General features: G+C 35.7%; 1 protein-coding gene across 5 annotated transcripts in view; it reads right to left on the bottom strand.

Moving 5' to 3' along the window:
- Window positions 1–261: 261 nt before the first annotated feature.
- LOC143258191 (casein kinase II subunit alpha-like) overlaps window positions 262–12,798 on the bottom strand; it is a 65,964-nt gene continuing 53,427 nt past the window's right edge. For 4 of the 5 annotated variants that reach the window (XM_076517201.1, XM_076517208.1, XM_076517198.1 and 1 more), the window contains 3 exons: window positions 4,822–4,970; window positions 2,249–2,326; window positions 262–1,609 (listed from right to left, as the gene is read on the bottom strand). In XM_076517201.1, coding sequence (XP_076373316.1) covers window positions 1,512–1,609; window positions 2,249–2,326; window positions 4,822–4,970 — 325 coding nt within the window. In that variant the 3' untranslated portion in view covers window positions 262–1,511. The remainder of the gene's footprint in view (window positions 1,610–2,248; window positions 2,327–4,821; window positions 4,971–12,798) is intronic. The other variant, XM_076517211.1, reaches the window with a different exon arrangement.

Raw genomic sequence — 12,798 nt, 5'->3', positions numbered from 1 at the left:
ATAAACAAGTTCTCACAATTAACTTTCTGAATGGTTACATAGAACGCAAGTGTTATTTTTACATTAAGAAGTTCTCACAGTTACCTTTTTGAATGATTATAGAAAGACAAGTATTATTTTTACATGAAGTTCTGACAGTTAACTTTCTGAATGGTTATATTAAGACAGGTGTTATTTTTACATTAAAATGTTCTCATAGTTACGTTTCTGAATGGTTATATAAATACAAGTGTTATGTAACAAATTTATACACACCTTTACTAATTTTTGTCAACTTTTATTGAAAATGAGTACTGGTCATTATATCCACCTACAAGTTTCAACTTTTATCTAAAAAAATATATTGATATTTATTGCAATCACAACTGGAAGTAGGAAAATATTTAAAAGAAATAAGTAACCTAAGATGGCCATACCTAGATAAATCTTTATTAATCAGTGTTACAAGTCTTCAGTCTTGAAATATTTTACTAGGATTTAGAACAAAGTAAAAGCATGATTTCTACCAATTACCCATATTTCATTTACTTGAACAGTTTAATACGTTACTTAATTAGAATTACTTGAGAGGTGTTTCATGACGAATGTTTAATTAAGTGTTAAATGTTGTTGCTAAGCTATGTGTTACTTGTATTAAAAATGTAAAGTCACAGATCTTACAAAATGGGATGAAATTTTTTCTGGATTTGTTTTTTCCTTACAGGTGACAAAAGGTTTTGATTTTCTGTGAAACTTGTATATATTTATATCCATCAAGTCTTAAAGTGGACAAAGCTTACACACTTGTGTTGGTTAAAAGAGCAATGCTGAGAAAGTAAAAGTAGATTCATGGAAAATACGTAAGAGACTGAACAGTCACTGCTATTATGGTGATAAAAATTTGTCTTTTGACCATAGGTTAAAAATCTAAAAATAAATTAATAAAATGGAATCTGTTGGAGATAGAACATTCAAAACAACCTTAACAAAACAGAAAGGCTAAATACTATATAACAAAGTGAAACAAATTATTTGGTATTTCATTTCTAGCCACATTATTATTATAAACATGGAAGTCTGTTAAACATTTAACTCAATTAAACACCTTACAAATCAGTTGAAGTTCATAATAATGGAAAATAAGGAATAATACGTTAGCACGTACATTTCACTTACAAAATTCTGAAAGCTAATTATGTACGGGACATCATGACTGTGCTTCATAAGACTAGTATCCTTTATTACTGATTAGACTAAAACAACACCCAATAAACTACTTAGTATGTATTTCCTGTTAAATTCATAACTGACAGTCATACTTATTTTGTAAGAATAGCTTCTTGAAATGACTGGCTGAAAATATTACAAAAACTAATATACACCATGTAAAATATATACTTCTCACTATGATAATTTGACACTAAGTTACTTAAAACCTCAACAGAGAAAGGTGTCGTGAGTGGATAACATCTCCCTGTTCACTGATGACTGGCAACAAATCACACCACATATGACTGGCTTGTGTCTCATGACTATGCCACTGCTGGATTTTGGTTAGAGGTAGGGTTAGGTGGAGAAACTGGCAGAGCTGTCAAACTTGTGATGAAATCAGATGTAACCATGCCTGGAACTGTAAACAACAACCCACACTACTCATCAATCTTTCCTCAGTCCACGAGTCACAAGTTACCCCAGAGAAATGGAAGATATGTGGTTAAAAAAAATGACTACTCAGAATTAGGTTTATATCTTGACAGCTGTTCAATATTACATCTGTATTCAGATACCAATAATATTTTGTATAAAGCAAAGTTTGACATCTTTCAACTGCTACTGTATGAACTGTATTAATGTACCTGATGACGCCAGCACTGAAGAGTTGCTACGTCCAAGTTTTACATCTTTCAACTGCTACTGTATGAACTATCTATTAACATACCTGATGTCACCAGTACTGAAGAGTTGCTACGTCCAAGTTTGACATCTTTCAACTGCTACTGTATGAACTATCTATTAACGTACTTGATGTCACCAGTACTGAAGAGTTGCTACGTCCAAGTTTGACATCTTTCAACTGCTACTGAATGAACTATCTATTAACGTACCTGATGTCGCCAGTACTGGAGTTGCTACGTCCAAGTTTGACATCTTTCAACTGCTACTGAATGAACTATCTATTAACGTACCTGATGACGCAAGTACTGAAGAGTTGCTACGTCCAAGTTTTACATCTTTCAACTGCTACTGTATGAACTATCTATTAACGTACCTGATGACGCAAGTACCGAAGAGTTGCTACGTCCAGTGATATGTTGATGATCTGATTGTTGTTCTTTGATCACAGCATCTAACAATAAACAACAAAGATGTGTTAAAGTTTATCATTTTATCAAGAGACATAATGAAGTCAAGATAAAGTATGAAGGAGTAGAAATGTGAAACTTGAGAATCAAATGTTTGGTAAGAAAAACAAATATTTATGTTCTAAACTAGTGGGGAACAATTTAACATGTAGCACAATTTTTAATTATTATAATAAAGTGTCAGATAACATAACTGTTGATAAGATTCTTTATGTTTTAAACTCTAAATGATAATTCAACTTATTACCTATACAAAGTGTTAGCTGGTAACTATGATATTATAACAATAAATGTTTACAACTGTTAATTATAAAAAAAATATACATAAAAACACGAAACAAGTAATTAGTGTGTTCTTAGTAGAGCTTTACTTAGAGTTTATTAATAAATGTGTATTTGGAAAACAGGTTAAAACATAAGTAGTAAATATATGACATACTTGAATATTCATTCACTGTTAGGTTAAAATTCAAGGAACTTGTGTAAATAAATAGTGAAAATGTTTAAAAATACTCAACAGTCATAAAAAACACATCCTCAGGAGAGTTAACAACAAATACAAATACTAGTTTACATATAAAAATCACACTATCTACTTTCTGATTTTATAACCCTAACATCGTTATCTAAAAAGATTTTATAACCCTAACATCATTATCTAAAATGATTTTATAACCCTAACATTGTTATCTAAAATGATTTTACAACCCTAACATTGTTATCTAAAATGATTTTAACCCTAACATCATCATCTAAAATGATTTTATAACCCTAACATTGTTATCTAAAATGATTTTATAACCCTAACATCGTTATCTAAAATGATTTTATAACCCTACATCGTTATCTAAAATTAAATTATTTTTAGTTTCTTTATTTTGATGGCCTCTCCGATACTTCCAGCCACCATATTATTCATCTGAGATCAAATGAACTGTTTTCTCCACTGAATAACGTTCAGTGTAATTTAACTGTTTACACAGTGCAGAGTTCTCACTTTTGTTTGTAACGTTTCAGTTATGTTATTTACTTAAGTTTTAAATTACTTCTAGTATGATCAACAACCACACTCAGACTCAATTTTATTAATACCAGTTTTCTCCATTAAATGGGTTTCATCTTTAGTTTTATTCAGTGTTCTGTACAATAGGAGCTAGATTTCTGGTTTGTAATCATCATTTGTTTGTTAAAGTTTCTCCCAACTGTGCCAACAGTACAACGTTAGAAATTTCTAATTCCACATAACTTATAACAGCCCAGTTTTTAAATATTTTTGATTAGTACACAGCTTTAAACATGTCTAAACACAACAGTAAAAAAACCAGGATTTTTTAGTGACTTTGTGTTACGAATTTTGTGTGGAGGCATAACAAGAGAAAAAGGCTTACGAATGACATTAGTTTGTGACACATTTTTGTTTTTCATCAACTTTTTAAGTAAATTATGTAGTGAATTCAAGACTACTTAATTAATTATAAACAAAATCAAGTTTTCTCTACAATGTTGCTACACTACGAAGGTGTCACTAACATGCTTAAACCATGTTTCTGGTTTAACATTCTGTGAAACATCAGTTTCAAACCTATCTATAAGAGATATGACACAGGACACACAGCTAAGCCTTCAGCCTGTTTCAAACCTATCTATGAGATATGACATAGGACACACAGCTCAGCTTTTAGCCTGTTTCAAACCTATCCATGAGATATGACACAGAACACACAGCTCAGCTTTTAGCCTGTTTTAATCCTATCCATGAGATATGACATAGAACACACAGCTAGACCTTCAGCATGTTTTAATCCTATCCATGAGTGATATGACACAGAACACACAGCTAGGCCTTCAGCATGTTTTAATCCAATCCATGAGAGATATGACATAGAACACACAACTAGGCCTTCAGCCTGTTTTAATCCTATCCATGAGAGATATGACATAGAACACACAGCTAGGCCTTCAGCCTGTTTATTTACATATCTTATAATTAAATTTATCACACCTAAAATTTCAATGATTAGCATGCTGTTTGCTTATAATTTCTTTTTAAAAGCTATTAACTGTTCATAAATTTTAAATGTTTAAAACTGACTAGACGAAAACAACATATTACAATAGCTAGAAAACCACACGAGCTAAAAGCTCATATAATACACATGATGGCAGACCAAAACAACCCACAGTTTGAAGGTAGTTTAGTTTGGTTCAAATCAGGTTTTAATTTTTTTTTTTATCTTGCACCATCAAATATTTAAGTTTCAGAAACAATATAGTAAACTGAACCATACCTATGAACTTACCAAGAAATGAATTAGTAATATCTAGCATATTAACAAGAATGATACTGGAACATAAATCACAATATTTCATACATAATTAAGAAACAAGTAAAATTATAGTTGATATAACCCCCTTGAAATATAATTTATTAAACCTGTGGGTTGAACAAACATTTAAAATATCCAGATCTAAAGCTTACAAAAATATGGATGTTCCATCGCTTCTATAGCCGTGAGTCTTTCTTGGTGATCGTATCGTAAAACTTTATCCAAAAAGTCCAAAGCTTCTGGGCTAATCAGGTGTTGGTTTTCACTGTGAACAAACCTGTCCCATCTTTTCTTTGAATGTCTAAAAACAACACATATCCATATGGACATGAAAGTTTGAACACAAAGTTTCACATAGTAGTAAATTCTAACAAAACTTTCATCTCTGAATAATTCTTTCTCACATTTTCCATTAGATCTGTAAGCCAGTATTACTGCACATATAGATGTTTACAAAAACAACAACATGGTAGTTGAAGATAAATAAACTCGATCATCACACTCAGATTTGCCAAATCAGATTAATTTATTCACTGGTCACCAGTAATCAAGCTGCAACTTGGCACACTCAGGATTCTTATGACAAGATGGCAGAGCCTAATGTTTAGTGTTATAGAGTTGTTATAAAAATGTTGCAAGTTTGAAGCTCACCCAGTCCCTGCAAAGTCAAGACATCAAACTCACTTCTATCCTTCCACTAAAGTGTATAATTCATACCAGTGAGTGATGCAAGAAACCAGAACTAAACATAAGCTGTCTTTTATATTCATATCAATGGGTGATGCAAGAAACCAGAACTAAACACATGCTGTCTTATATGTTCATACCAGTGGGTGATGCAAGAAACCAGAACTAAACACAAGCTGTCTTATATGTTCATACCAGTGGGTGATGCAAGAAACCAGAACTAAACACAAGCTGTCTTTTATATTCATATCAATGGGTGATGCAAGAAACCAGAACTAAACACATGCTGTCTTATATGTTCATACCAGAGGGTGATGCAAGAAACCAGAACTAAACACAAGCTGTCTTATATGTTCATACCAGTGGGTGATGCAAGAAACCAGAACTAAACACAAGCTGTCTTATATGTTCATACCAGTGGATGATGCTAGAAACCAGAACTAAACACATGCTGTCTTATATGTTCATACCAGTGGGTGATGCAAGAAACCAAAACTAAACACAAGCTGTCTCATATGTTCATACCAGTGGGTGAGTCAAGAAACCAAAACTAAACACAAGCTGTCTCATATGTTCATACCAGTGGGTGAGTCAAGAAACCAAAACTAAACACAAGCTGTCTCATATGTTCATACCAGTGGGTGATGCAAGAAACCAGAACTAAACACAAGCTGTCTTATATGTTCATACCAGTGGATGATGCAAGAAACCAGAACTAAACACATGCTGTCTTATATGTTCATACCAGTGGGTGATGCAAGAAACCAAAACTAAACACAAGCTGTCTCATATGTTCATACCAGTGGGTGAGTCAAGAAACCAAAACTAAACACAAGCTGTCTCATATGTTCATACCAGTGGGTGAGTCAAGAAACCAAAACTAAACACAAGCTGTCTCATATGTTCATACCAGTGGGTGATGCAAGAAACCAGAACTAAACACAAGCTGTCTTATATGTTCATACCAGTGGATGATGCAAGAAACCAGAACTAAACACATGCTGTCTTATATGTTCATACCAGTGGGTGATGCAAGAAACCAGAAATAAACACAAGCTGTCTTATATGTTCATACCAGTGGGTGATGCAAGAAACCAGAACTAAACACAAGCTGTCTCATATGTTCATACCAGTGGGTGATGCAAGAAACCAGAGCTAAACACAAGATGTTTTATGTGTTCATACCAGTGGGTGATGCAAGAAACCAGAACTAAACACAAGCTGTCTCATATGTTCATACCAGTGGGTCATACAAGAAACCAGAACTAAACACAAGCTGTCTCACATGTTCATACCAGTGGGTGATGCAAGAAACCAGAACTAAACACAAGCTGTCTCATATGTTCATACCAGTGGGTCATACAAGAAACCAGAACTAAACACAAGCTGTCTCATATGTTCATTCCAGTGGGTCATACAAGAAACCAGAACTAAACACAAGCTGTCTCATATGTTCATACCAGTGGGTGATGCAAGAAACCAGAACTAAACACAAGCTGTCTCATATGTTCATACCAGTGGGTCATACAAGAAACCAGAACTAAACACAAGCTGTCTCATATGTTCATTCCAGTGGGTCATACAAGAAACCAGAACTAAACACAAGCTGTCTCATATGTTCATACCAGTGAATGATGCAAGAAACCAGGACTAAACACAAGCTGTCTCATATGTTCATACCAGTGGGTGATGCAAGAAACCAGAACTAAACACAAGCTGTCTCATATGTTCATTCCAGTGGGTCATACAAGAAACCAGAACTAAACACAAGCTGTCTCATATGTTCATTCCAGTGGGTCATACAAGAAACAAGAAATAAACACAAGCTGTCTCATATGTTCATACCAGTGGGTGAAGCAAGAAACCAAAACTAAACACAAGCTGTCTCATATGTTCATACCAGTGGGTCATACAAGAAACCAAAACTAAACACAACCTGTCTCATATGTTCATACCAGTGGGTCATACAAGAAACCAGAACTAAACACAAGCTGTCTCATATGTTCATTCCAGTGGGTCATACAAGAAACCAGAACTAAACACAAGCTGTCTCATATGTTCATTCCAGTGGGTCATACAAGAAACAAGAAATAAACACAAGCTGTCTCATATGTTCATACCAGTGCGTAATACAAAAAACCAGAACTAAACACAAGCTGTCTTATGTGTTCATACCAGTGGCTGATGGAAGAAACCAGAACTAAACAAACACAAGCTGTATCATGTGTTCATACCAGTGGATAATACAAGAAACCAGAACAAAACACAAGCTATCTGATATGTTCATACCAGTGAGTGATGCAAGAAACCAGAACTAAACACAAGCTGTCTCATATGTTCATACCAGTGGGTCATACAAGAAACCAGAACTAAACACAAGCTGTCTCATATGTTCATTCCAGTGGGTCATACAAGAAACCAGAACTAAACACAAGCTGTCTCATATGTTCATACCAGTGGGTGATGCAAGAAACCAGAACTAAACACAAGCTGTCTCATATGTTCATACCAGTGGGTGATGCAAGAAACCAAAACTAAACACAAGCTGTCTCATATGTTCATACCAGTGGGTCATACAAGAAACCAGAACTAAACACAAGCTGTCTCATATGTTCATTCCAGTGGGTCATACAATAAACCAGAACTAAACACAAGCTGTCTCATATGTTCATACCAGTGGGTGATGCAAGAAACCAGAACTAAACACAAGCTGTCTCATATGTTCATACCAGTGGGTGATGAAAGAAACCAAAACTAAACACAAGCTGTCTCATATGTTCATACCAGTGGGTCATACAAGAAACCAGAACTAAACACAAGCTGTCTCATATGTTCATTCCAGTGGGTCATACAAGAAACCAGAACTAAACACAAGCTGTCTCATATGTTCATTCCAGTGGGTCATACAAGAAACCAGAACTAAACACAAGCTGTCTCATATGTTCATTCCAGTGGGTCATACAAGAAACCAGAAGTAAACACAAGCTGTCTCATATGTTTATACCAGTGGGTGATGCAAGAAACCAGAACTAAACACAAGCTGTCTCATATGTTCATACCAGTGGGTGATGAAAGAAACCGAAACTAAACACAAGCTGTCTCATATGTTCATACCAGTGCGTAATACAAAAAACCAGAACAAAACACAAGCTGTCTCATATGTTCATACCAGTGGGTGATGCAAGACACCAGAACTAAACACAAGCTGTCTTATATGTTCATACCAGTGGGTAATACAAGAAACCAGAACTTAACACAAGCTGTGTCATATGTTCATACCAGTGGGTGATGCAAGAAACCAAAACTAAACACAAGCTGTCTCATATGTTATTATCAGTGGGTAATACAAGAAACCAGAACTAAACACAAACTGTGTCATATGTTCATACCAGTGGGTGATGCAAGAAACCAGAACTAAACACAAGCTGTCTGATATGTTCATACCAGTGGGTGATTCAAGACACCAGAACTAAACACAAGTTGTCTCATATGTTCATACCAGTGAGTAATACAAGAAACCAGAACTAAACACAACCTGTGTCATATGTTATTACCAGTGGGTAATACAAGAAATCAGAACTAAACACAAGCTATCTCATATGTTCATACCAGTGGGTAATACAAGAAACAAGAACTAAACACAAGCTGTGTCATATGTTCATACCAGTGGGTGATGCAAGAAACCAGAACTAAACACAAGCTGTGTCATATGTTCATACCAGTGGGTGATGCAAGAAACCAGAACTAAACACAAGCTGTCTGATATGTTCATACCAGTGGGTCATACAAGAAACCAGAACTAAACACAAGCTGTCTCATATGTTCATTCCAGTGGGTCATACAAGAAACAAGAAATAAACACAAGCTGTCTCATATGTTCATACCAGTGCGTAATACAAAAAACCAGAACTAAACACAAGCTGTCTTATGTGTTCATACCAGTGGCTGATGGAAGAAACCAGAACTAAACAAACACAAGCTGTCTTATGTGTTCATACCAGTGGCTGATGGAAGAAACCAGAACTAAACAAACACAAGCTGTATCATGTGTTCATACCAGTGGATAATACAAGAAACCAGAACAAAACACAAGCTATCTGATATGTTCATACCAGTGAGTGATGCAAGAAACCAGAAATAAACACAAGCTGTCTCATATGTTTATACCAGTGGGTGATGCAAGAAACCAGAACTAAACACAAGCTGTCTCATATGTTCATACCAGTGGGTGATGAAAGAAACCGAAACTAAACACAACCTGTCTCATATGTTCATACCAGTGCGTAATACAAAAAACCAGAACAAAACACAAGCTGTCTCATATGTTCATACCAGTGGGTGATGCAAGACACCAGAACTAAACACAAGCTGTCTTATATGTTCATACCAGTGGGTAATACAAGAAACCGGAACTTAACACAAGCTGTGTCATATGTTCATACCAGTGGGTGATGCAAGAAACCAAAACTAAACACAAGCTGTCTCATATGTTATTATCAGTGGGTAATACAAGAAACCAGAACTAAACACAAACTGTGTCATATGTTCATACCAGTGGGTGATGCAAGAAACCAGAACTAAACACAAGCTGTCTGATATGTTCATACCAGTGGGTGATTCAAGACACCAGAACTAAACACAAGTTGTCTCATATGTTCATACCAGTGAGTAATACAAGAAACCAGAACTAAACACAACCTGTGTCATATGTTAATACCAGTGGGTAATACAAGAAATCAGAACTAAACACAAGCTATCTCATATGTTCATACCAGTGGGTAATACAAGAAACAAGAACTAAACACAAGCTGTGTCATATGTTCATACCAGTGGGTGATGCAAGAAACCAGAACTAAACACAAGCTGTGTCATATGTTCATACCAGTGGGTGATGCAAGAAACCAGAACTAAACACAAGCTGTCTGATATGTTCATACCAGTGGGTCATACAAGAAACCAGAACTAAACACAAGCTGTCTCATATGTTCATTCCAGTGGGTCATACAAGAAACAAGAAATAAACACAAGCTGTCTCATATGTTCATACCAGTGGCGTAATACAAAAAACCAGAACTAAACACAAGCTGTCTTATGTGTTCATACCAGTGGCTGATGGAAGAAACCAGAACTAAACAAACACAAGCTGTCTTATGTGTTCATACCAGTGGCTGATGGAAGAAACCAGAACTAAACAAACACAAGCTGTATCATGTGTTCATACCAGTGGATAATACAAGAAACCAGAACAAAACACAAGCTATCTGATATGTTCATACCAGTGAGTGATGCAAGAAACCAGAACTAAACACAAGCTGTCTCATATGTTCATACCAGTGGGTCATACAAGAAACCAGAACTAAACACAAGCTGTCTCATATGTTCATTCCAGTGGGTCATACAAGAAACCAGAACTAAACACAAGCTGTCTCATATGTTCATTCCAGTGGGTCATACAAGAAACCAGAACTAAACACAAGCTGTCTCATATGTTCATACCAGTGGGTGATGCAAGAAACCAGAACTAAACACAAGCTGTCTCATATGTTCATACCAGTGGGTGATGCAAGAAACCAGAACTAAACACAAGCTGTCTCATATGTTCATACCAGTGGGTCATACAAGAAACCAGAACTAAACACAAGCTGTCTCATATGTTCATTCCAGTGGGTCATACAAGAAACCAGAACTAAACACAAGCTGTCTCATATGTTCATACCAGTGGGTGATGCAAGAAACCAGAACTAAACACAAGCTGTCTCATATGTTCATACCAGTGGGTGATGAAAGAAACCAAAACTAAACACAAGCTGTCTCATATGTTCATACCAGTGGGTCATACAAGAAACCAGAACTAAACACAAGCTGTCTCATATGTTCATTCCAGTGGGTGATGAAAGAAACCAAAACTAAACACAAGCTGTCTCATATGTTAATATCAGTGGGTAATACAAGAAACCAGAACTAAACAAAAGCTGTCTCATATGTTCATACGAGTGGGTAATACAAGAAACCAGAACTAAACACAAGCTGTCTCATATGTTCATACCAGTGAGTAATACAAGAAACCAGAACTAAACACAAGCTGTGTCATATGTTAATATCAGTGGATAATACAAGAAACCAGAACTAAACACAAGCTATCTCATATGTTCATACCAGTGGGTAATACAAGAAACCAGAACTAAACACAAGCTGTCTCATATGTTCATACCAGTGAGTGATGCAAGGAACCAGAACTAAACACAAGCTATCTTACATGTTCATACCAGTGGTTAATACAAGAAACCAGAACTAAACACAAGCTGTGTCATATGTTCATACCAGTGGGTGATGCAAGACACCAGAACTAAACACAAGCTGTCTCATATGTTCATACCAGTGAGTAATACAAGAAACCAGAACTAAACACAACCTGTGTCATATGTTAATATCAGTGGGTAATACAAGAAACCAGAACTAAACACAAGCTATCTCATATGTTCATACCAGTGGGTAATACAAGAAACCAGAACTAAACACAAGCTGTGTCATATGTTCATACCAGTGGGTAATGCAAGAAACCAGAACTAAACACAAGCTGTGTCATATGTTCATACCAATGGGTGATGCAAGAAACCAGAACTAAACACAAGCTGTCTCATATGTTCATACCAGTGGGTGATGCAAGAAACCAGAACTAAACACAAGCTGTCTCATATGTTCATACCAGTGGGTCATACAAGAAACCAGAACTAAACACAAGCTGTCTCATATGTTCATTCCAGTGGGTCATACAAGAAACAAGAAATAAACACAAGCTGTCTCATATGTTCATACCAGTGCGTAATACAAAAAACCAGAACTAAACACAAGCTGTCTTATGTGTTCATACCAGTGGCTGATGGAAGAAACCAGAACTAAACAAACACAAGCTGTATCATGTGTTCATACCAGTGGATAATACAAGAAACCAGAACAAAACACAAGCTATCTGATATGTTCATACCAGTGAGTGATGCAAGAAACCAGAACTAAACACAAACTGTCTTATATGTTCATTCCAGTGGGTAATACAAAAAACCAGAACTAAACACAAGCTGTGTCATATGTTAATATCAGTGGGTAATACAAGAAACCAGAACTAAACACAAGCTATCTCATATGTTCATACCAGTGGGTAATACAAGAAACCAGAACTAAACACAAGCTGTGTCATATGTTCATACCAGTGGGTGATGCAAAAACCAGAACTAAACACAAACTGTCTCATATGTTCATACCAGTGGGTCATACAAGAAACCAGAACTAAACACAAGCTGTCTCATATGTTCATTCCAGTGGGTCATACAAGAAACCAGAAATAAACACAAGCTGTCTCATATGTTCATTCCAGTGGGTCATACAAGAAACCAGAAATAAACACAAGCTGTCTCATATGTTCATACCAGTGGGTAATGCAAGAA

The sequence above is a fragment of the Tachypleus tridentatus genome, chromosome 1 (assembly GCF_004210375.1).
Source record: "Tachypleus tridentatus isolate NWPU-2018 chromosome 1, ASM421037v1, whole genome shotgun sequence".
Classification (NCBI taxonomy): domain Eukaryota; kingdom Metazoa; phylum Arthropoda; class Merostomata; order Xiphosura; family Limulidae; genus Tachypleus; species Tachypleus tridentatus.
Note: the sequence above shows the minus strand (reverse complement) of the source record. Positions and strands in the feature narration are given on the sequence as shown.